This window comes from Staurois parvus, unplaced genomic scaffold (assembly GCF_062004578.1).
Source record: "Staurois parvus isolate SC_StPar_1 unplaced genomic scaffold, SC_StPar_1.0 ptg000827l, whole genome shotgun sequence".
Classification (NCBI taxonomy): Eukaryota; Metazoa; Chordata; class Amphibia; order Anura; family Ranidae; genus Staurois; species Staurois parvus.
The window spans coordinates 7,374,082-7,400,254 of NW_028318623.1; the positions used below are offsets into that span (position 1 = coordinate 7,374,082).

Genomic DNA, 26,173 nt, shown 5'->3' on the forward strand with positions numbered 1-26,173 from the left:
GATTGCCCTGATGATCAGTGTAGATGTCCCCCTGAGGAATGCCGCTTACCTGCTCTCCTCTCCTCCTCATGAACTATCAGCATGAGGAGTGGACTGCTGATAACCGGCATTTCCTATTTACATGCGATTAGCTGTGATTGGACACAACTGATCACATGATAGAGCCGACGTCATCAGCTCTTTACTGCGATTGGTGTTCTGCCGTGTCCCAGGGACACAGAGCACCACCGATCACCGCGAAACCACCCCGGGGGCGCACGTGCGCAGATTGAATGGGAGGATATCATATGACACCCTCCCAGAATGAGAGAGCCGCCGCCCACATGTTATTTCCTCATATGGCAGGCGGGAGGCGGTTCGAATTGTGTACACCAATGAGATGGCGGCAAACTTCAGGACCCGATATTTTTTCAGAGATGATGCTTTAAAAGCCCCTACAGGTCATCAGTTTAGGGTTACCTATGAATAATGGGCCTAGAACTACTGAACCCCCTCCGAAGTGTGCGCAGATTTGTAACGTGAAGCGCAAACAACTTCTGCATGTAGGCGCCACCCCCGACATGTGCATTTACCCTCCCCCGGTCACATCAAACCCTACTTACAAACCAAAAACCACTGAAAATTTTGGGGAAAAAAAGTTTTAGTTTTTGTTATAAAATTTTGTAAATACGTGATTTTTCTCCTTCACGGATGTGCGCTAATGAGGCTGCAGTGATGGACACTGATAGGTGGCACTGATGGGCACTGATAAGGAGACACTGGTAGGTGACACTGATGGGCATTGACAGGCATCACTGATGGGCACTGAAAGGCAGCACTGATAGGTGGCACTGACTGGCACTGTTAGGCGGCACTGACGGGCACTGATTAGCGGCACAGACTGGCACTGATATGTGGCACTGTTTGGCAGCACTGATAGGTGGAACTGATTGGCATTGACAGGTGGAACTGGCTGGCACTGATAGGTGACACTGAAAGGTAGCTCAGATTAAGAAATTAAAAAAAAAAATCACTTTTTTTTTTTTTATTAAAAGAGTTAATAAGAAAACCCCCTCACTGTGTAAGGGAAGATAAGGCGTGTCGCCATGCTTCCAGAACAATGTACTGGGAACATCAAAGGCTTTCCAAATAGATAAAATGAAAGAAAATGAATGTTCAAAAAAACAAACCCCAAAAAAAACAAAAAATGTAACAACCGTTTATCTCATGTCCAGCCTCGAACCTATGACCATGTACTCCCTGGACGGGCACACTCACCACTGTGCTACGGTTGTTACATATGTATAGATTGGGTCAAACTGACTCGTTTTCAAAAACTGCCAACTGTCACCTGCCCAATGTCAAGTAGTTATAGCTCAGTGCTTAACCGCTTCCATACTGGACACTTTTACCCCCTTCCTGCGCAGGGAAATTTCCAGCTTTCAGAGCTATCACACTTTGAATGACAATTGCGCGCTCATGCAACACTGTACCCATATGAATTTTTTAGCATTTTTTGAGACAGATAAAGCTTTATTTTGGTGGTATTTGTTCACCACTGGGATTTTTATTTTGAAAAATTTTGAAAAAAATATTATTTCATCATAAATCTTGGCCAAAATGTATTCCGTTATATGTTTAGTAAAAAAAAAATAATCCAAATTAGCTTTTATAAAATTATTTTTAAACACTGTTTTTGCATTTTTAATTTTTTTATATTATTTATTTATTACATACTGTCACCCTAGCAGTACAGTGTCACCAGTACAGTGTCACTGTACTACTTGTGGGGGGGTGAAGATTTTTTTCTTTTTACACTGATTACTTTTACACTGTAAGAAATCAAATTTATGATTCAGCACTTATATCGATGGCAAGCTTGCAAAATATTTGGTTTTTATGATTAATCATAATTAATATTAATATGTGTGAATGGTCTTTTGACAAATGGTAGTATTACAATTCTTCAGATATAAGCTGAGACAGTAAATATGAATGAGTTAGCTGAGACCAGCTAAACCAGCTGAAGACTATATTTAGGCATAGCTGGTTAAAGTCCCTGTCAGGAATGGACTTGCCAGTAATGGTGGGACTCACCTGCCTTGTGGGCTGCAGTACCAGGGCTGGCCAGCGGGTGCTCCCAGCAATCAGAGACTCAACCCTGCAGCCAGCCAAACACCTGAAACTGCTTATACTGGTGTATTTAAGGGATGGCCAGACCTGCAGTCTTTGCCTTGGTGTGTGTGTTTTTCCTGGGCCCTGTATCTTGTAGACCTGCGTTCCTGTTCCTGTCTTGTTGCTGACCCTGCTTGATCCTGACCTCTGCTGACTTCTCCTGTTCTGATCCCTGGCTTGTGACCCTGACCATTCTCTCTGCCTGCTCCTCCTGTACCTACCTGCCCGATAGTTATCGACCCGGCCTGCCTGATCACGTTGTGCTCTATATGTGTATGTACCTGTGTATCTGTATCAGTTTAGGTTTGGGTTTGTTTCACCTTGTATGTATTTGTGTTAGCTTGGGGTTTGGTGCACTGCGTTTATGTTTGTATTGTTAGTCTTTAATAAATTATATTGTTTATAACATATCTGAAGTCTGCGTTTCCCTGCGTCAGTCACATACCTCTGGTCATACCCTGGAGCCCTGACAGTCCCTGGTAGCAATATGTCCAGGGTATTAGGAGTACTCATTATAGACTTACTATTACATAATGTATTTTAATAATATCTGTGTGTATTTAGTATACGTTTCTAATATTGATACATATATAGATTAGTGATTATACATTGATATGTTGTAAAGATATGCTCTTAAATTAAATATGAATAGCTGAGGTTACATCATTAGCTTACAGTATTATGTATATCAGCATCTGTACCTGTCCATCAAACATCATATATATAGCATCCCCTTCCTTTTATGAAATGGCTTTGCCAAGCAGTAATAATTTCCATAGAAGGTATTAAGATCACTAACTATGACGTAAATTTGCCTCATAAAAGACCATGAGACAATGGACACGAGAAGACACTCTCACACTAACACGGACACTTTGACACACACGCATACACACGTATGAGAAGCTGGAACAGGTGCTTACTGAAGACAAGATCATCACTTCCGTCTATTTCCGGTTTCTTCCCAAAAGACATGAGAAGGACAAGAAGAACATAGTGAATAGCACATGGCCAGGACAGCCATGACAAATAAAGGTGACTTATCTTTAAACGTCTGCTTGTTATTTCTACAGTAGTTTTACCTCCATGGAACTGTTCATGATACGCTTTACATTGTTATTTTAAGCCACTGTGTGATAGAATAAAATCACACTTCATTTTTTTTTATTTCAACGGCTCTTCATTCATAAACGCCTCAAGACACTAAAAGAAGTATTATATGTGTCCAAAAATCCAACATACACCCAAAAAAGGCTGCAAAAGCCCTGCCCATCGCAGTGGCAGTTAGGCTCCGCCCACCAGCACCTCTGATCAACAGATCTTGCTGCCTACATACACATAGTATATATATATATATATATATATATATATATATATATTTAAAAAAATCTCTCTCTTTCTTTATATTTTTTTAATTTTTAACTCTGTCTACAATAAATAAATATTTATATACTTGAGGGAGGCAGAGACCTGCGATACGCATAGCGTGGCGCTGCGAGAGTGGGCGTGTTAAACCTTTACAGTGGGTGGGCCTTATAAAGGGGCATGGGGCATGGCTAAACAAAGGCCAGGCTTTGGATTATATGCTGGGGGAGCAGAGGGCTTATGCTAGAAGGTGGGGTGAGGAGGGGGTCAGATATGCGCTGGCGGGGGGGGGTGCTTTGAGAGGGGAGAGGACTTGTGCTAGAAGGTGGGGTGGGGGGATTTCAAATTCCAACCCCCCTCATTCTAGCATAAGTCCTCTGCGTGTAAAGGCAGGCGGCCCAATACTTTTGGCAATATATTGTATAGCTATAATTTCTGCTAATATTATTTAGAACATTAATAATTTATTACAACTTTTTTATTAATCAGTTTATACATTATATCTGCTCTTCCTGTAATCCTGCCTGTTTTTCCTGCAGGTGCTGAATTTGCTTACCCTGTTGAGAATGGAACTCTTGGAGGATCTGTTGATTTTTATGTGTCTCTACCAGTTCAAGTCAATCTTTACATACAGTGGAGTTTTAACTATAATGGAGTTGCAGACCGCTTTACTGTTGGGGCTCCTTCATATTTTGGTCAGTATGAGGGAAGATGTACTCTGTATGAAAATGGAACTCTGAGACTGACCAGCCTGACCTTTGCAGATGGGGGGAACTACCTGATGGCTGCACAATATCTAAACAATACAATTCTAAAGTTTTCTACCTTTGGACTCAGAGTCTATCGTAAGTAATAACTGGACATCTTATTCTAAATACTTCTAGTCATTTGGCCTCAGTGTAACCAAATTGCTGCAAAAGCAATAAAAGAGAGGTCGCACCAGCCTAGTGCATTACCATAATAATATCTTTTTTGGCTCTGATGAAGAGGGGATACCCCTTGAAATGTGTAAGCCGAAAGGTTTTGGTGACATCTTCCCAAGGCAAGAAACACTTGGAGGAGAACAAACAACATTGTATTTGATGATTTTGCTGGTTAAAGTTGTTTGTGAGTATATAGGTGAAACTCGAAAAATTAGAATATCGTGCAAAAGTTCATTTATTTCAGTAATGCAACTTAAAAGGTGAAACTAATATATGAGATAGACTCATTACATGCAAAGCAAGATAGTTCAAGTCGTGATTTGTCATCATTGTGATGATTATGGCTTACAGCTCATGAAAACCCCAAATCCACAATCTCAGAAAATGAGAATATTACATGCAATCAATAAAACAAGGATTGTACATAGAACAATATCGGACCTCTGAAAAGTATAAGCATGCATATGTACTCAGTACTTGGTTTGGGCCTCTTTTGCAGCAATTACTGCCTCAATCAGGCGTGGCATGGAAGCTATCAGCCTGTGGCACTGCTGAGGTGTTATGGAAGACCAGGATGCTTCAATAGCGGCCTTCAGCTCTTTTGCATTGTTCGATCTCATGTCTCTCATCTTTCTCTTGGCAATGCCCCATAGATTCTCTATGGGGTTCAGGTCAGGCGAGTTTGCAGGCCAATCAAGCACAGTAATCCCACAGTCATTGAACCAGGTTTTGGTGCTTTTGGCAGTGTGGGCAGGTGCCAAGTCCTGCTGGAAAATGAAGTCAGCATCCCCATAAAGCTCGTCTGCGGAAGGAAGCATGAAGTGCTCCAAAATCTCCTGGTAGACGGCTGCGTTGACCCTGGACTTAATGAAGCACAGTGGACCAACACCAGCAGATGACATGGCTCCCCAAATCAACACAGACTGTGGAAACTTCACACTGGACTTCAAGCATCTTGCAGTGTGTGCCTCTCCATTCTCCCTCCATACTCTGGGTCCTTGGTTTCCAAATGAGATGCAAAAGTTGCACTCATCAGAAAAGAGGACTTTGGACCAATGAGCAACAGACCAGGTCTGTTTTTCTTTAGCCCAGGTAAGATGCTTCTGAAGTTGTTTGTTGTTCAAAAGCGGCTTGACAAGAAGAATATGACATTTGAAGCCCATGTCCAGGATCCGTCTGTGTGTGGTAGCTCTTGATGCACTGACTCCAGCCTCAGTCCACTCCTTGTGAAAGTCCCCAACACTTTTGAATGGCCTTTTCCTGACAATCCTCTCCAGGCTGCGGTCATCCCCGCTGCTTGTGCACCTTTTTCTTGCACACTTTTCCCTTCCACATAAATTTTTATTAATGTGCTTTAATACAGCACTTTGGGAACATCCAACATTTTTTTCAATTACCTTTTGGGGCTTTCCCTCCTTATGGAGGGTGTCAATGATGGTTTTCTGCACAACTGTCAGGTCAGCAGTCTTTCCCATGATTGTGATTCCTACTGAACCAGACTGAGAGACCATTTAAAGGCTCAGGAACCCTTTGCAGGTGTTATGGCTTAATTAGCTGATTAGAGTGGGACACTTTGAGCCGAGAATATTGCACCTTTTCACAATATTCTCATTTTCTGAGATTGTGGATTTGGGGTTTTCATGAGCTGTGAGCCATAATCATCACAATTATGACAAATCACGGCTTGAACTATCTTGCTTTGCATGTAATGAGTCTATCTCATATATTAGTTTCACCTTTTAAGCTGCATTACTGAAATAAATAAACTTTTGCACCATATTCTAATTTTTTGAGTTTCACCTGTACATCCATTATGCTTTTATCAATAAACGGTTTATTATGGTAATGCGCCAGGATAGGGTGCCCTCTCTTTTTGCTTTTATAGTACCATGATACTGGGACTTCCCAAATCCTAAGAGGGCAGTAAAGCATGGTGATTATTTCCATGTTTGGAGAAGCAGATGAGTGAGAAGCATTGGGGTCTGAATGTCACATTTGTACGCTGGAGGTTGTTTTTATTGTTCATAATGAAACAAATCCTCCTACACAAGTTGTACCTGTCTATCTGCAGTCTTCTCTTCTCTAGATCTGTGTAAACTGCTGAATTTATAATGCTTGTCTGAGAGTTCATTAAAAAGGGAGCAAAGAGCAGAAATTACACACTGCAGAGCTCAGTGAGCTCTGAAAACTGATCAAAGGGAAGGGACACCAAGCTCTGCGATCTACACAGCTCTGCCACCCAGCACAGTCCAGCCTGGCAGGGGAGGGGGCCTGTTCTTTCTCTTCTACAGTTTTACTTTCAACAGTCTTTCCTACCACCTCCAAATGATTGGGTAAATCATAAATTTGTCAGTCTTTTCTCCTATCAGGGTGCTCCTTGCACTGAAGCACACCTGCCTGCTTTCTTGTGCTACCAGTCATGGCATTTTAATTTGATATGTTTTAAAACAGAAGTAAGGGAAACAGGTTTTTCAAAAAGTTTGGTCTTTTTCTATATGTTAAAAAATATAAAAAACACATGGTTTGTAAATTCCACCATTAGAATGCTTTATGTTAAAAACAATTATATAAAGCTTATTTAAGTACACTATTGCATGACTAACTAATTGTCAATATCATATAATTGTCAGTATCATAGCACTGAAAACTGAAAAATCATCTGAAGTGTGAAGGGAGTATAACATGCTGGTATTGAGGTGGTTCATGCGGACACATTCACTATTGTGACACTGTACTGCTCTAATGACAGTATGTAAAAAGAAAAAAAAGAAAAGACAATCACCAGTCAGTGTCCCTGATCACACCACATCAGTTGCAATGTCCTTGTTTGCATAATTTATGCTCCCTGAAAGCCTAAAGTTGCTCATTGGATTTTGGGCCCCTCTATGCATCTAGGCTGTAAAAAAGTCTTACATGTGGTATGCCCATACTCTGGAGGTGTAGCAGAATGTGTTATGGGGTGTAATTATAAGTATGCATATGCCGTGTGAGAAATAACTTGGTAAAATGACAGCTTGTAAAAAAAAAATAATAATTTCTTAGTTTTCCAAATTGGGACAAAAAAATTACAACTTTGAAAAACTCACCATGCCTCTTTCTAAATACTTTGGACTGTCTACTTTCCAAAAAGGGGTCCTTTGGGGGGTATTTATACTGTCCTGGCATTTTAGGGCCTCAAGAAATGAGAGTACATTGTCAGTACATCAGTTTAGTATGTAGACTCTATAACTTCCACAAAAACTAAATAATATACACTGATTTGGGTTATTTTACCAAAGAAATGTAGCAGAATACATTTTAGCTTAAATGTATGAAGAAATATTATTTATTTGCTAATTTTTATAACAGAAACTGAGAAAGTTTCTACGACTTATTTGCACAAATATATTTTTTCAAACCAAAGTTTGGTGTCACATTAACCACTCAATACCAGACACTTTAACCCCCTTCTTGGCCGGGCAAATTTTGAGATTTCAGTGCTGTAACACTTGAATGACAATTACTCAGTAATTGTCCCTGGGACACGGCGGATCACCGATCAACGGAAAGAGCCGAAGATGTTGGCTCGTCATGTGATCAGATGTGTCCAATCACAGCTGATCGCATGTAAATAAGGAAATGCCGGTTATTGGCATTCCTCTCCTCACGAGCTGTCACGCTGACAGAGGAGAAGAGAGGAGAAGCCGGTAATCGGCATCCCTCAGAGTGCACATGTACACTGATCATCAGGGCACCGATGATCAGTGTGCCCTGATGATCAGTGTAGCCCCATCAATGTCACCTGTCAGTGCCTATCAATGCCACATATCAGTGCCCATCTGCACTGCCATTCAGTGCCATCTATCAGTGCCAGTCAGTGCCACCTATCAGTGCTGCCAATCAGTGCTGCCTATCAGTGCCAGTCAGTGCTGCCTATCAGTGCCAGTCAGTGTCACCTATCAGTGTTAATCAGTGCTGCCTATCAGTGCTCGTCAGTGCCGCCTAACAGTACTAGTCAGTGTCACCTAACAGTGCCAGTCAGTGCCGCCTATCAGTGCTGCCTATCAGTGATGCCTGTCAATGCCCATCAGTGCCACCTGTCAGTGCCTACCAGTGCACATCAATGCCACATATCAGTGCCCATCTGAACTGCCATTCAGTGCCATCGATCAGTGCCAGTCAGTGCCACCTATCAATGCCAGTCAGTGCCACCTATCAGTGCTTCCAATCAGTGCTGCCTGTCAGTGCCACCTATCAGTATTAATCAGTGCTGTTTATCAGTGCTCATCAGTGCCGCCTATCAGTGTCACCTAACAGTGCCAGTCAGTGCCACCTAACAGTGCCAGCCAGTGCCGCCTATCAGTGTTAATCGGTGCTGCCTATCAGTGCTCGACAGTGCCGCCTAACAGTGCCAGCCAGTGCCGCCTATCAGTGTTAATCGGTGCTGCCTATCAGTGCTCGTCAGTGCCGCCTAACAGTGCCAGTGAGTGTCACCTAACAGTGCCAGTCAGTGCTGCCTATCAGTGCCACCTATCAGTGCTGCCTATCAGTGCTATATATGAATGCTGCCTATCAGTGCCCATCAGTGATGCCTGTCAATGCCCATCAGTGCCACCTACCAGTGCCTCCTCATCAGTGCTCATCAGTGCCCCCTATCAGTGCCCATCAGTGCAGCCTCATTAGCGCACATCAGTGAAGGAGAAAAATTACTCATTTACAAAATTTTTATAACAAACTAAGAAAAAACTTTTTTTTTTCAAAACCACCAAAATAAAGCTCTATCTGTCTAAAAAAACAAGATAAACATTTCATATGAGTACAATGTTGCATGACCGCGCAATTGTCATTCAAAGTGTGACAGCGCTAAAAGCTGAAAATTGACCTGGGCAGGAAGGGGGTATAAGTGCCCTGTAGACAAGGGGTTAAAGTCCCAGTGTCAGGAGGTCTCTCCTTTTTCCAATTGTTGTCTTGGGGATGTTGGCTTATAATCAGGAATTTTTCCCTTCTTTTCTCATCTTCCAATAAAAGACTCTTTCCTATGTTTCCGATCTGAGGCTCTGCTACATATGACTTCCTTTTTTCTGTTTCCAGCTGTTCTTGATCCTCCTGTCCTTAGTAGTAACAACACATCTAATAGTGTGATCAGCGGTACCTATGAGTCTCTCCATTGTGATGCCGGTAGTCTGAATGTCACTACTTACACCTTCTACCATGATGGGAAGAATGTCTGCTCTGAGCCCCACGTGACCTGTCAGGATTCCTACCTCTACTTCCAGCCAATCACAGAGAGTGACAATGGAAACTACACCTGCACCATCCAGAACCCTGTCAGCTCCAACACCAGCAACAGTCTACAGCTAAATGTATCAGGTAAGAGACTCATTTAAATAATTATCGCAACACAAGCAGCTGATGCTGATAGATTACCCACTTGCCGCACTGCCACTGCATATATACGCGTGCAGGGCGGCACTGGGGCGCAAAAGCACGTTTTAAAATGGGCTCCGCGCTCCAGATGTTTTCGCGGGCAGGGGGCGTGCGCGCACTCCCGCCCACCCACCCGCGGGTGACACCATTTGATCCCGGAGAGATCAATCATTCGATTTCAGCCAGTCTAGCTGAAATCAGATGATCGGTCCCTGTCCTATGTTGACAGTTGCACAGGACAGGATATGATGTCATTCTTCTCTGCCTGGACACATTCAGTTCTAGACAGAGAAGAAGAAATACAAATTGTGAGTAAAACAGCACATACCCACAGTTAGAACACTCTAGGACACATTTAACCCCCTGATCGCCCCCCCCAGTTAACCCCTTCACTGCCCTGTCACCAGTGTCACTGATCAGTGAACCGATTTTTACTGATCACTGTATCAGTGTCGCTGGCGACTTCCGATAGTGTTAGCGCCCCTCCCAGATAGCGCCAGTTTGCCTGCCAGTACACCAGTAATCCCATTTAACCCCTTGATCGATCAAGGATGTAAATTTCATTTGGGTACAGAATTGCATGACCGCGCAATTATCATTTGAATTAGTGCAGCGCTGTATAGTACAAAAAGGCATAAATTGCAGTATCTATACCATAGTTTGTAGACGCTATAACTTTCACACAAAGCAATCAATATACACTTATTGGGATTTTTTTTTACCAAAAACATGAAGCAGAATACATTTTGGCTTAAATTTATGACTAACTTTGAGTTTACGATATATTTTTTATAGCTGAAAGTAGAAAATATTGTTTTTTTTCAAAAGTTTTGTGATTTTTTTGTTTATAGTGCAAAAAATAAAAAGCGCACAGGTGATAAAATACCACCAAAAGAAAGCTCTATTTGTGTGAAAAAAAGGACGTAAATTTTGTTTGGGTGCAGCATTGCATGACCGCGCAATTATCATTTGAATTAGTGCAGCGCCAAACAGCAAAAAAAGGCCTGGTCATTAAGAGGGTTAAATCCTCAGGAGCTCAAGTGGTTAATAAAATTAAATACAAATAGGGCTTGCCTGCACTCATAATTAATCACAATCTCCCCCCAAAAAAATTATATTTTGCTACTGTATAATTTAATGTATGTGTTAAAGCAGTGAAGCACTACCCTACACGTGTACAAAATACCAGAACATAGAATATACATATTATGAATTCATGGAATGTACTTCCTCTGCAATTACACCATCAATGTAATTATGGACAAATATAATAAATAAACAAGTAATTCATAAATTATAGTTTCTTAATGTGCAAACGTGCAGTGATTCTTCATCAGGTGCAACAAATCCTTAGTGCTCCCCTCCAGTGGTCCCACTTACTCATCAGCTCTTGAGAACACCCAGTGAGAGGGGTGAAACGTGTCAATGGGAGCCACTGGTGACGTCATTTCCGTTCGGTGGAACGCACTCCGGTGCGCTACTGACGGTCCAGTATTTGAATGCTTTTCTATCTGCTATTACACAAGAGTGGAACACGATTTTAACTCTAATTTTAACTGCTTCCTGTCTGCCCCATGTATATAAATGGCCGGATGGGAGCAGTGCAGGAGCGGATGGCCATTTATAAACGGCCTCCCCGCTTCCCTGGGAGTGCGCAACACCGCTATCCGGTGCCCTCTGTGTCCGGAGGAACACCGAACATTGTACGGAACCGATCATGTGATCACTGATTGGCCATGAACATGAATAGTAGTAAGCAAGATGGCACTTCTGACATCATTGCTTACTACTAGTGAAATCTGTGAATGATCACAGAGATCACACTTTACAAGGCTATTCACAACAGCCTTGTACCATGTGACAAGCTGTGACCAATCACAGCTCACACAGTATTTCTCAGTGGCTGCAAAATTTAGCCAGAGAGAAGGAGAAAGTATTGCTTTTACAGCCTTTACGGGTGTAAAAGCAATCAGTGTAAAGAGAAAATCTTCATCGCCCCCCACAAGTAGTACAGTGTCACTATGGTGACATTGTACTGCTAGGGTGACAGTATGTTAAAAAAAAACATAAAAAATTATATAATAAAATGAAAATGTAAAAAACAAATTTGAAAAATTATAATTTTTGGTTATAAACTAACCAGACCCACAGGAGAACTGCAAATCCCAGATGAACCCATACTGTATATACACAAGCGTGTTAGACTCTTGTTCTTATAAGAGTCCACTAGAGCTGGTAAGTAAGTGGGGCCACCGGAGGGGAGCAGTAAGGATTCATTGCACTTAATGAAGAGTTATTGCATGTTTGCACTGTAAAGAATCACCTCATGTTTGCACATTAACCTCCCTGGCGGTATTCCCGAGTGTAGCTCGGGGTAAAATTTCAGCCCCACAAGCGGTAACCCCGAGCTACACTCGGGCTTACCATGCGGTGTTGCTCAGGGAGTCCCTGCAGAGCTTACCTTGTCCTTCGCTCCCGTGATGTGTCCCCTGCAGCATCCCCGGCCATCTCCTCCGGCCCATGCCGGCATCCGGCTTCTGTGTTCCGGTCCCTGTGACGTCGGGATGTACGGGCGCCGGAACCGGCGGCAAATTTGAAATTTTAAAAAAATGGCATTTTTAAAAAAATTATTATTATATAGTAAAACATTGCTGTCTCAATGCATTTTACATATATTTTGTCCCTGCTGCTTTGTCCTGTGCCCTGCCTGCATTTTGACTGTTCTTTCTGCCTGGAAACTTAGAAAAGTCCATGGCATTCAAAAAGCATCTCTTTATGTCAAAAGCGGTTTTAGACCGGCTAGAGAACAGTGATAGTAAATCATAACCACTTGCAGAATTGAGTGATGATGATTTGTGGGGAAATTCGTCATCAGACACTGAAAACGATTCTGCGACTTTGCTCAGCGATGTGCGAATTTGCCTCTGTATTTCAAATTTCAGTGTTTTTGGTTTGATTATATTATTGAATTAAATTTATTATTATTATATTATTATTTTTTATGATTATTAATTAAATTATATTTTATGATTTCGTGATTCAAGTTTTATCATATCCGGGATGTTTACTAGACTCTTGTTCGGACAGATTTCAGTGAGTTATTCCTAAAAATTACAGCCTACAATAAAAAACTACATATTTCCATGCAAAATAATGGTACCGCTTTCAGCACCAAAAATCGGAAGTAATCATACCGCCAGGGAGGTTAAGAGACTATAATTTATGAATTATTTCCTTACCTATTATATTTGTCCATAAATACGCTGATGGTGTAATTGCAGAGGAAGTACATTCCATGAATTCATAATATGTATATTCTGAGGTATTTTTCACGTATATAGGGCAGCGCTTTACTGCTTTAATACTTTATCTAGAGGTCAGTACCTTTGTAGAATCAGCAGTTCTATTTTTTGGTATTGTTTGGCACATTTTTCTTCACTTGTTGGTTGTATCTGAGCGACGGTTGTAAGTGGTTACAAATAATTTAATGTATGATAACTTTTATAGTGTATTCTTTTTATTGGCCTGGCACTGTTCTTGACTTCTTGGTGCAGGGCTCTAGGGACCTAAAACCTGAACATATAATAAAACAGCAAAGTTTATTGTCTGTAAAACTGTAACTAACCTTAACGTCCCCCCCACACACACCCACACACACGCATAGAAACCCAAAAATTAACCCCCCCCCCATTTTTTTTTAATCTCTATGTAGCCAATTTTTAAATGTATGTTTTCTTTCACAGAAATGTTCTATAGTCCAGTGTTTTTCAATCTTTTTTTATTCAAGGCACCCTTTAGAACTGGGCACAATCTTGAGGCACACCAGTATGAGAGCTCGTTCATAGCAAGGGGTGTGTCTCATTTTTTAACGTTCAGTAAACGTAAGTTGTAACTCTTCTCCCTCCAATTCCCCCTTCAGCAAAAATCGCCCTTCCTAGCATTTCCACCACCCCAATTCCCTCTTCTAGCACAAATCCTCCACCCAATTGACCCTTCTACCACAAACCTCCCCAAATTCCTCCTCTGAGAACAACCCCCCCAATCCCTCTCCTAGCACAACCCCCTCAATTACTCCCTCCAAGCACAAATCCCTCACCAAATCCCCCCTCTTAGCACAACTGCCCCCCATATTCCTCCTCCTGGCACAAATCCCCCCTCCTTGCACAAGTCCACCAACCAAATCCCTTCTCCTAGCACACATTCCTCCCCAAATTCCTTCTTCTAGCACAAATCCCCCACCTAATCCCCCCTCCTAGCACAAATCTCCCCTCCTAGCACAAATCCCCCCTCTTAGCACAACCCTCCGCCATCCCCCCTCCTAGCACAAACCTCCCTGTTCCCATATCCCCACTCCTAGCACAAACCTCGCTTCAACCCCCCCAATCTTCTCAAACCCCCCCCCCTCAAATCAACCCCATGACATTGTAGGGTTGATTTACTAAAAGCAAATAGACTGTGCACTTTGCAAAGTGCAGTTGCTCCAGAGCTTAGTAAATGAGGTAAAGCTTCACTTTGCAAAGAATACCCAATCACATGCAAGGAAAATTGATTGGATGATGAAAGTCAGCAAAGCTTCTGCTCATTTACTAAACTCTGGAGCACCTGCACTTGCAAAGTGCACATTCTATTTGCCTGTAGTAAATCAACCGCATAGTGTCACACTTTTAATATGGTATAAAATATTAGGTCATGCAACACATACAAATTTCCACATAGCCGTTCTTCAAGTTATACGGTTCTGATGACCACTAAAATGATATATATATATATATCTATACTATTTTGCCAAAAGTATTGGGACACCCCTCCAAATAATTGGATTTGGTTGTTCCAATCACCTCCATGGCCACAGGTGTATAAAATCATCACCTAGGCATGCAGACTGCTTCTACAAACATTTGTGAATGAATGGGTCGCTCTCAGGAGCTCAGTGACTCCAAGCGTGGTCCCGTGATAGGTTGTCACCTGTGCAATAAGTCCATCCGTGACATTTCCTGGCTACTAAATATTCCATATCAACTGTTAGTGGTATTATAACAAAGTGGAAGCAACTGGGAACAACAGCAACTCAGCCATGAAGTGATAGGCCACGTAAAATGACAGAGCGGGGTCAGCGCATGCTGAAGCACACAATGCGCAGAAGTCGCCAACTGTCTGCAGAGTCAATAGCTAAAGACCTTCAAATTTCATGTGGCCTTCAGATTAGTACAACAGTGCATAGAGAGCTCCATGGAATGGGTTTCCATGGCTGAGCTGCATTCAAGCCTTACATCACCAAGTGCAATGCAAAGCATCGGATGCAGTGGTGTAAAGCACGCCGCCACTGGACTCTAGAGCAGTGGAGATCTGTTCTCTGGAGTGACGAATCACGCTTCTCTGTCTGGCAATCCGATGGACGTGTCTGGATTGCCAGAAGAATGGTATTTGCCTGACTGCATTGTGCCAAATGTAAAGTTTGGTGGAAGGGGGATTATAATGTGGGGTTGTTTTTGGGGGGTTGGGCTTGGCCCCTTAGTTCCAGTGAAGGGAACTCTTAAGGCGTCAGCATACCAAGACATTTTGGACAATTTCATGCTCCCAACTTTTTGGGAACAGTTTGGGGATGGCCCCTTCCTGTTCCAACATGACTGCACACCAGTGCGCAAAGCAAGGTCCATAAAGACATGGAGGAGCCAGTTTGGGGTGGAGGAACTTGACTGGACTGCACAGAGTCCTGACCTCAACCAGATAGAACACCTTTGGGATGAATTGACTGCAAGCCAGGCATTCTCCACCGACATCAGTGCCTGACCTCACAAATGTGCTTCTGGAAAAATGGTCAAACCTTCCCATAGACCAGTGTTTCTCAACTCCAGTCCTCATGGACCCCCAACAGGTCATGTTTTCAGGATTTCCATTATTTTGCACAGGTGATTTGATCAGTTTCACTGCCTTAGTAATTACCACAGCTGTTTCATCTGAGGGAAATCCTGAAAACATGACCTGTTGGGGGTCCATGAGGACTGGAGTTGAGAAACACTGCTATAGACACACTCCTAAACCTTGTGGACTGCCTTCCCAGAAGAGTTGAAGCACTTATAGCTGCAAAGGGCGGGGCCAACTCACTATTGAACCCTACGGGCTAAGACTGGGATGCCATTAAACCAATATAGTGTATATCATTAATACTGGTATACTTAGAAAAATCGCCACTCAACCCAATCCAGTCTATGTGGTTAGCATGTGAAAAAGGCCTCAGCCTTGCACCTCTCCACAGGTCTGACATGCTTCACCCCACCCATCAGGGCTTAGTCATAGAGGTCCTGTGACCATAAATATCAGTGTTTCTGATATACATATCATTTTAGTGATATCATTTATCATTTCATTATGCTATACATTACTGAATGGTGATATTTTCAGCCAACACCCCATTCCAGAGTACCAGGAGGACTTTCTAAATTCTCCTCCTTTGCTTAGAGTGGCACTACAAGTATTAGCAGGACACCAATATGGGTATTGATGTTTGGAATGTTTTGATGGAGTGATAACTGAAGAACCTGCACTGGTAACCATATCTCTTTTAGTTTGTATGTAAAGTTTATATATGTTCTAAAGCTGTTGAAAGTCTCAATAAAAGTTTATCTGAAAAAAAAAAGTGCGTCATAGGTTGACCATAGCTAACTGTTAGCAGTTTACTTATCTAATCGCTTATTTACATCTCACAAAGCATTCCCGTGCTAATGCAGTAACAGTCCAATGTCACTGGAATGTAATTCAAGCTTCTGGAAGCAGCTTTATTTTCCTTGTGGGAAAAATTGTACATGGACCACCGCTTTGGAGCAAGCTCTTCAAGGCTATTCTTCCACCCACCTGGCCTGGTCAATTGTAATTCACATTTATCTAGTTAGGTAGGTCATGATTGACTGAGATTGCCATGATATGAGGGGGGCATTGTGAAACTGCTTCTTTCTGTCCAAGATTACAAAGACAACAGCAGAGTTCCATGGGATACACATTTTTACATATTACTCAGTTCACACTTTTGTGGTGTGAAGTTTTACATATTCTATTTATCAATACGCGTCATGTTGTATACTAAAAATTATTATTTATTAAAAAAAACAAGGAAAAACAAATGAATATCTGTATGATGTAATGTGACTGGCTCATTGTTTGACAGCTCCAGTCTCTGATGTGAAGTTAGTCAGTGATATAACAGGACTGGTCTGGCCAGGAATAGATGTGGTGTCTCTGATCTGTTCGGCTCATGGTACAGATGTCACTTACTCCTGGAGCCTACAAGGGGAACCACTGCCCCAGGATCCCCGATACTATCTCAGTGGGAACAACAGAATCCTTACAATCATTCCCGTCACTGATAATGACAATGGAACCTTCACCTGTACAGCCTCCAACTGGATAAACAACGAGACCAGCAATGGAGTGATCCTCAATCTGGCCTGTGAGTATTAAATAATGTCTCCCATACAAAGTATTATAACTATGTCTACTTGATATTTTTTTACATGCAAGAAAACTGCTGGGTGAAAGGATTCCATAGCCATTTGTTAAACCAATATAGAAAAAAATTGAATCTACCTTTAGGGTTCATGTACACAGGGCATTTGGAAAACTCTTCTGAACGATGAAAACTGACTGCTGGAAAACGTAGGTTAAAAAATGTCAGTTTAGCCGTGTTTGCATACGGCGTTTATCTGCATTTGCGTTTAGAAGCGTTTTTAAAAGATAACCTCAGGAGACCTTCCCAAATGCCCAGAATGCACTGAAAAATAGTAAAAATTAACTATTTCAGGCATTTTGAGAGGAATAGAGAGCAGAAGCAGAGAGAGCAGTATGTGTTGTACTTATTGCACTATATGAAGTCCATTGTTTGGGCAAATGTAGCGCCTATCTATTTATACTTTATTTGTACCTAAAAGGGGCCTAACACCTAGTGTCACTACCAGGGGCGGACTGACAACTCATGGGGCCCCCGGGCAATAGGGGATCATGGGGCCCCTGTGTCCTTGCCCAAACTCAAAAAAGCCTATGAAAAAGGTACCGGGGCATCTCATGGGGCCCCCTACTGACCCCGGGCCCTCGGGCAGTGCCCGAGTTTCCAAATGGTCAGTCCGCCCTTGGTCACTACCTGCTCTACCAGACACTGATTTGGTACAGAGCCACCTAGGGGCAAAGAGGCTAACTGTACCTGCCTACAGGGTTGTCACCAGAACAAGTGGCTCAAGAAAAAAACTCCTTAATTATGAAATGAAAAAACTAGTTTTGTCTTTAGCTCTACTTTTAATTCTCTGTAAATAAAATATTTAGGGACACCTGTCATGAAAGAAACAATCCTGACCGTGTCACCTCCCGGGATGTCGTGCTGATAATCTGGTTTACTTCTCCCGGAACAAATATGCAAATAAAGAACTACATACTTGGGTCAATGACTCAGAGAATCCAGATAGCATTTTCATACAGAGTGAAGCTTCTGTATTATTCTTATGACCGATGAACTTTGCGGAAGAATCTGACACCCACCACCCAGTGCCGGGACAAAGTCATCCGGTGCCCAGGATGAAGATGGCAAACTGCGCATCCCCCCAGCAGGTGTATTGAAAGAGTCGGTGTCATTTCAAAACAAAAAAAATTGGACACAACTGATGGGCATGTCCCAGCCATGAATCATTGGCCGGGATCTGCTGACAGGTGGGTGGGGGCATGCGCATGTGCCCGAAACCCTGAAACAGGCAGTGATGTACGGGTACGTCGTGGTGACTAGCTGCTGCCCCGTTGCAGTATATGTACTGCAGCAAGTCAGCGAATGGTTATATAACAATGATATTTGTAATATGGAGCTTGAAGAGGGTTAATGTACTGTAATGATGCACTACAGACGTACGGTAAAATCAGTCTGTATATGCAGTAAAGCATGCTTGTTATACTCACTGTGGAGCCTAAGGGGTTAATCCTCTGCATTGTGTAAAAAGGCCGTTTGATCCTGTTTTCTCTGCTCCTCCTGTTGTTCAAATGTCCACCTGATAAGACAGACTGAAGCTGTAGCCACATGCACATGCTCAGTTTGGTGTGTATTGCTAGAAAGGTTTTGTTTTTTGTTTTTTTCTTGGGAGAGTGCATATGATCAGCACAGGGCCAATCAGCACTGTCCAGACAGAGGGTCAGGGGTTTTGCATCCTCCTACAAGCTTTAACCAGTGCTCAGCTGAAGTCAGAAGACTGCTATATACTGCTGATGAGAAAAGGTATTTAGCAGTTTATATTTACTAAAATAATTGCATTTCCATGTTCTGTGTATTGTGGGAGACCAGATATAGTGAATGCAGGGTCCGGGGAGACCAGATATAGTGAATGCAGGGTCCGGGGAGACCAGATATAGTGAATGCAGGGTCCGGGGAGACCAGAAATAGTGAATGCAGGGTCCAGGGAGAGCAGATATAGTGAATGCAGGGTCCGGGGAGACCAGATATAGTGAAAGCAGGGCCAAGGGAGACCGGATATAGTGAATGCAGGGTCCAGGGAGAGCAGATATAGTGAATGCAGGGTCCTGGGAGACCAGATATAGTGAATGCAGGGTCTGGGGAGAGCGGATACAGTGAATGCAAGGTCCAGGGAGACCACATATAGTGAATGCAGGGACCGGGGAGACCAGATATAGTGAATGCAGGGTCTGGGGAGACCAGATATAGTGAATGCAGGGTCCTGAGAGACCGGATATAGTGAATGCAGGGTCCAAGGAGACCGGATATAGTGAATGCAGGGTCTGGGGAGACCAGATATAGTGAATGCAGGGTCCTGAGAGACCGGATATAGTGAATGCAGGGTCCAGGGAGACCGGATATAGTGAATGCAGGGTCCGGGGAGACCGGATATAGTGAATGCAGGGTCCGGGGAGACCGGATATAGTGAATGCAGGGTCCGGGGAGACCAGATATAGTGAATGCAGGGTCCAGGGAGACCGGATATAGTGAATGCAGGGTCCGGGGAGACCGGATATAGTGAATGCAGGGTCCGGGGGGACCGGATATAGTGAATGCAGGGTCCAGGGAGACCGGATATAGTGAATGCAGGGTCCGGGGAGACCGGATATAGTGAATGCAGGGTCCGGGGGGACCGGATATAGTGAATGCAGGGTCCGGGGAGAGTGGATATAGTGAATACAGGGTCAGGGGTTTAGTAACACTTTAATGCAAAGAATCCATTAAGGTAAAAAAATCTTCTGCCTTTAAAACCAGTTTACGTTTACTTGCATAATATAGATTTCTTGCTTAGTAGGTGAAATAACAGCTCACTCACTGTTCTGAATTGCAGCTAGGGTCTCGGCGGTGACACTGACCAGTAACACATCGGGATCATACATCTGGGTTGGAGAGGACTCCGTGTCTTTATATTGCTCAGCTAATGGATCAGATGTCACTTTTTTCTGGAAACTGAATGGAAAGCCGTTGCCCCTGAATTCTCAATATCAGGTATCACAAGGTGATTCTCCTCCACACTCCAATCTCCTCATCAGCCCCGTCTCAAAGACTGATCCTGGACCTTTCACCTGTGAAGCATCTAACCTGCTCAATTATGTGAACAGCAATGCCCTGAGCCTCAACTTGGCCTGTGAGTAATTGTTCTTCATCTATGTTTTCTTAGGTATTTATCTTATTAGCAAAATCAGGGGAAAAGGTGTAGAGACCTAAAATGGATATGATAGTTTTGTTTATTGCAGTGGTTCCCTTAAAGCAGGGGTCTCCAAACTATGGCCCTCCAGGTGTTGAGGAACTGCAAATCCCATGAGGCCTTGCAAGACTTTGACAGCTTCAGGCAAGATTCCCCAAGGCAGAGGCATGATGGGACTTGTAGTACTTCAACAGCTGGAGGGCCATCGTTTGGAGACTCCTGCACAGTTAGGTTTTCGGCAAGCCAAAACCTAACTAAGCTTGAATCTACTCCCACCTCCAATCCAAGACTATTCTATCTACCCTGTTAAAGAAAAGATGTGTATACTTATCTATTCTGAATCCGCTCCGGTCTGGTCATATGATCTCTCCAGCGCCGGAGTAACTGTACTCACTTGCCCTCTGGAAGATTTACCCCCCTTCACAACCAGACCATTTTTTGAGCTATGGCACTGCGTTACTTTAACTGAAAATTGTGAGGTCATGCAACGTGAACTGTAAATTTATGTCATTTTTGCCCCCCACAATAGAGCTTTCTTGTGGTGGTATTTGATCACCACTGCAGTTTTTATTTTTTGAGCTATTAACAACAAAGACAATTTTGAAAAAAAAAAAACACAATATATTTTATTTTCTACTATAAAACAGATCCAACAAAAAGTTTAAAGATCAAAATTTCTTCATAAATATATACCAATATGTCTTCTGCTACATATCTTTAAAAAAAAATCCCAGTAGGCATATATTGATTGGTATGCGCAAAACTTATAGTGTATAGAAACTATGGTATATATACTGGAATTTTTATTTCTTTTTTGTTCTTTTTTTATACTAGTAATAGAAGCGATCACCGACTTATAGCGGGACTGCGATATTGCGGCAGACAATCAGACACTGACACTTTCACACTTTCCCACTTTGTGGGAACCAGTGATACTAATACAGTGATTAGTGCTAAACATATACACTGTCACTGTACTAATGACACAATGGCTGGGAAGGGGTTAAACATCTAGAGCAATCAAAATGTTAACTATATACCTATCTATGTGTTTTGTGTACTGTGTGTGCTGCTTTTACTAAGGGAAGTGATGGATCTTATTCCCTGCTTTGCAGGGACACAAGATCTATCACTTACCCCTGTCAGAATGGAGCTCTGCCTTGTTAACATAGGCAGAGCTCAGTTCTGTGTCTCTGTCCGACAATCGGTGGGTGCCGGCCGACATTCGTAGGCCGACACCCACTGATTGGCTTCTGCTGTGAGTAATCAGAGCAGAAGCAGCCTGCCGGCAGTGCGTGTGCACCTTCTAGGCAGTAGTGCATAAGGAGGGCTGACCTGTAGCAGTTTATCAGCAGTATGACAACAGCTACAGACCCTGGGCAGTGTTGTTACCCATAGGCTTCCTATGGGACAACTGTTGTTGGCTGTCCTTGTGGAGGTGGTGTTTCCTTGTGAAACACTTAAACTGATTTTAGTGCTGCACCTCATTCTCCCAGCCATCATATTGTACTTACACTAGTTTTATTTAAAAAATATCACTGACAACATATTTTTTCTATATATCTCACAGAGTTCAACTTTAAAGTATAACCAAAGGCAAAACTTTCATTTTTCGGTTTGGATAGAGTAACGGAGGGTTATAACCCATGTCAAATTTGTTTTGCCATCCCATTACAGAGGTTTCATTTCACTTTCTATCCCATAGCCAAAACAGGAAGTGAGAAGAAATCCTTCAAAAGTGATGGAATCCCTGTCTGTCACCAGAACTAGTATCCCCATTAGACCATTTCTCTTCTATTACTACTCTGGAGCAAACCATAATTTGGAATTTCCTTACCCTTTGACTCTCGGTGACAATGGTAAACATGACAAATAGAGGGTCCCTAATGGGGGCACAGACAGCAATATAACCTGGCAGCTGTTCTACTACCTCTCCACTCTATCCAGCACGAAGAAATAAAATTTTGCCTTCGGTTATTTAAAGTAGAAATTCAAGCAAAAATTTGTACAAACATTTTTAGAAAAATTTGTACCAAAATTCTCAGAAGATTCAAATGTGCAAAAGTACAAGTAATTCAAGATTTAACATTCAATTTTGGAAAGAATGGATTTATTGAATGAAAACCACATATACTGTTAGAAATTTGTACATTCGATACATTTTTTTGATCCTGCTCCTGCTAATTTTCTCATCACTGTGGTCAAATACCAAAGTTTGTTTTGACCCCCACTAATGATTAGAAAATAAATGAAAGTTCTTGCAAAACAAATGTCACATGGAAGCCATAGGCACCATCCAAGTTATTGTTGGAATCCTAAAATGCGTCACACATGAAAATTGTCTCTAAATATAAGGGTTTTGAATGGCCAAGTGATATAAATGCTACAGTTAAAGTGTATATACTATTGTGAGAAAGGGTTGGAGCTGCTATTGGGTTTTTACTGCTATTCAGTGCTTTGTTAGAGAGATTTACCCTCACTCTATGTCCTGCTGACAACATTTTACCACATAGGAAAATAAGATATCTCTCACACAGCAACATAGACAGAGATAAAAATGTGGGGGTTATATAATAAGGAAAGACACTTTTTATTGTGTTGTCCCTTTTGGAGACTTGCCATCATTTCTTGTCTGGAAAAACTATCTGACTTGATATCATTTCACATTTTACAGGGAATCCAGAAGAACCCATGAGTTGCACTGCCGTACCTGTAGGTCAGAATGTTGAGCTTGGCTGTTCCTGGACAGGAGGACAACCAGAAGCTACAGTGACTCTGATCTTCAATGGACTAACAGATATTGCAGACAACAATGTAACCAGGGTGGTGTCCAAAGGTGGTAATTTCCAAGGATCAAATCTAACCTGCCTTGGAGATCAACTGGGAAGCACTTCTCAATGTTCATTGATATTTGGTGAGATTCAAAGCAACTAAAACATTTATTGGTCTCCTACTGTTTTTGTTTCTGGTTGTATACTGGTCTGATCCTGGACTCTGAACAAAACTGATTTTTTAAAGCCTAAGTTTAGATAAAACTTTAAACAATATACTGTATGTACACAAGGAACTGTACTTATATTTAATCCGAAGTGTCCCTTGTGCTGTGCTGTGCCGGCTGTCGCAGTTGACATAGTTGCCCACATGCCGTATTCTGCAGTTGTGATCTTCTGCCCATTTTCCACTTATAGAGTATATAGGGCATATTTAACCATTTTCCCACAGGGTCATATGAGGTCCTCCAGTTGAAATGGTTGTACCAGGATGATGCTTGCAACTGCAGGCATCATCCCAGTATCAAAATTTTCAGTCTGTAATTCTCTTTTATGTAGAAATGATTTGAGTGGCTATATAGATGCTTGATCAATTCCACGGGCAGCAGAAGAGTATCCCCCCCTTCTGTAGCCCATTCCCAGGCTCTCCCGTCCCATCGGGAAGCCAGGGACTGCGCTGGCCGGCAGCATCCAAGGAACTGCACAGAGGGAGGAACTGCTGTTGTTCCTTTCTATGTGAAATCAAGTTTGGTTTGTTTGTTGACAATAAAATCAAAACCACTCTCTTAATAAATAAATCCAATTCCCCACTAGCACCATCAACACCTTCACCCCAAAAGATGTACAAAAATCAACAAACAGAAAATGCTGTACAATAAGTCCTCAAAATCTTTGTGCAGTCCAAACCCTATAAGTCCAATCTTTAAATCAAATTCTTCTCGTGTTCAAAGAACCTTTCAAAAAATTCCTCCGATAATGTACCTCAAAAGAAAAAATATTCACATAGTGCATTATCTTTTTTTATAGCTAAATAAATAATAGTGACTTCATACAAGTGAATACCCAATCACATTAATAATCCGTGAAAAAAGTGAACAAAGTGAAAAAAACTGTGACGCCAAAACAATAAAAACCCTTGTGAATGTGAATCACTCTTCAGTGCTCTATTCCAACCAGCACTGTGACACTTCTAAGTGCAGTAAGGAATGCATACCCTTACCAATATTCAGAAAAATAGACGCTTTTTTATATCTTTCCAAAAGGAAGGTGGGACACAGTCCTCCTATTGATCTTTACCCAATATAGTCTGCCTTCATATTAGCATCAGGATCCAACAGCCTTGAGACTCCATATATCCACATCAGGCATGTATCATATAAATATGAATATATAGGAAACACAATAGTGTAATACCGCCAGAATCAATCTTATAATCAACTTTAATTAGGATGCTCACATTTTATCAGCTTAAAAAACGCTTAAAAGTACTCAGAAGTAGTTTACTGTTATCCAGGAAGTGCCCAGGGGGAATCAGATGATCGTTTCCCTCATCCAAGATGGCCACCGGTCAACTTCCAATTTCCGTGTGCTCGTTGACGTCAATTCCCACTGATGCGTTTCGTCATCCACTTAATCATATGGGATTCAGACGTCAAGCAGGACAGTCCCATTATAGCCCTCCTCCATAAAGCTCCGCAACATTTGCCACCATACTGGAGAAGGGAATGATGCCCACACTTCCTATAACTACTCGTATATTATCATAACAGAGGATTCTCATATTGCTATCACTTACGGTACTACCATATTCCATAAATAACAAAACATATACATATTCTGTAACCAACTTATACATAAAATCTCATCTATACACACTTTATTCTGATAACAATTTAATAAAAATAACTATCCTATATATTCCATCATAAGAACATCATGTTTAAGAAGGAACTCATTATTATCTCTGGAATTTAATAAATTTTATAATAACACCCACCACTCCTCTCAAAAATACTATCCTATATATATTGTCTATATTTAATAAATACAAAATATTAAAAAAGCTCAAATCATCAATCCAATATTGTGATCTAAAATTATACTCAATTATTAAAAATATATTAAAATTATATAATACCCCTCAATTAAAATATAACAAACCTCAAAATTATCAAATATATTCTAAATTATATAAGTCTTTACTGTCTTGTGGAGTTGCAGGTCAAACTAATCTCGGTTTGATCGGCAGCTTTGGAGGCCAGAGGAGAGATCTGGGGGTCTTATAAAAGAACCTGCCATGGTCCATGCTGTCACAAGGGATGTGGTTCATCCCTTGTGATAGCAATAAAGCTGATAAAAGAAAATAAAGGTGCAGTGTTAGAAAAAAAAAAGGTTTAAATAAAATAAATAATAAAATAATTTTAAAAAAGTATGCACCCCCCATCCCCTTGTACTCATGAACAAGCATATCAGTCCCACATGCATATGTAAACAGCGATTGCACCCCACATGTGAGGTATCACTGTGAACATCAGAGCAAGAACAATTAATCTAGGGCCAGACCTCCTGTGTAGTTCTAATCTGATAACCTGTAAAGGATAATTTAATGTTTCATAGTTTGTGGCCAATCCACTGGCATGCTCAATTTAGAGACATCTACTCAGCATAATATAATATTTTATATTTTATTTAAAAATTGGGTATTATATTGTGTTTGTGTTCACTAGAGTTCATTAAAGTTTATTTTATTACAAAAACTGCTGCACAAAAACTGTGCAACATAAAACTTTGCAGCACCCACAAGTTTATTCTCTAGGGCTTCTGCTTAAAAATATATGATATTTAAGGGTTCTAAGTAATTTTCTAGCAAAAAAAAAAAAATGCAGAT

General features: G+C 41.7%; 1 protein-coding gene across 1 annotated transcript in view; it reads left to right on the top strand.

The window, feature by feature from the left end:
* Positions 1–26,173, top strand: part of LOC149443896 (cell adhesion molecule CEACAM5-like) — a 92,301-nt gene that overhangs the window by 35,827 nt on the left and 30,301 nt on the right. The window contains exons 2-6 of the mRNA XM_089655231.1: positions 4,009–4,364; positions 9,513–9,791; positions 17,011–17,292; positions 20,159–20,455; positions 23,190–23,429. Of these exons, the coding sequence (XP_089511357.1) occupies positions 4,009–4,364; positions 9,513–9,791; positions 17,011–17,292; positions 20,159–20,455; positions 23,190–23,429 (1,454 nt within the window). The remainder of the gene's footprint in view (positions 1–4,008; positions 4,365–9,512; positions 9,792–17,010; positions 17,293–20,158; positions 20,456–23,189; positions 23,430–26,173) is intronic.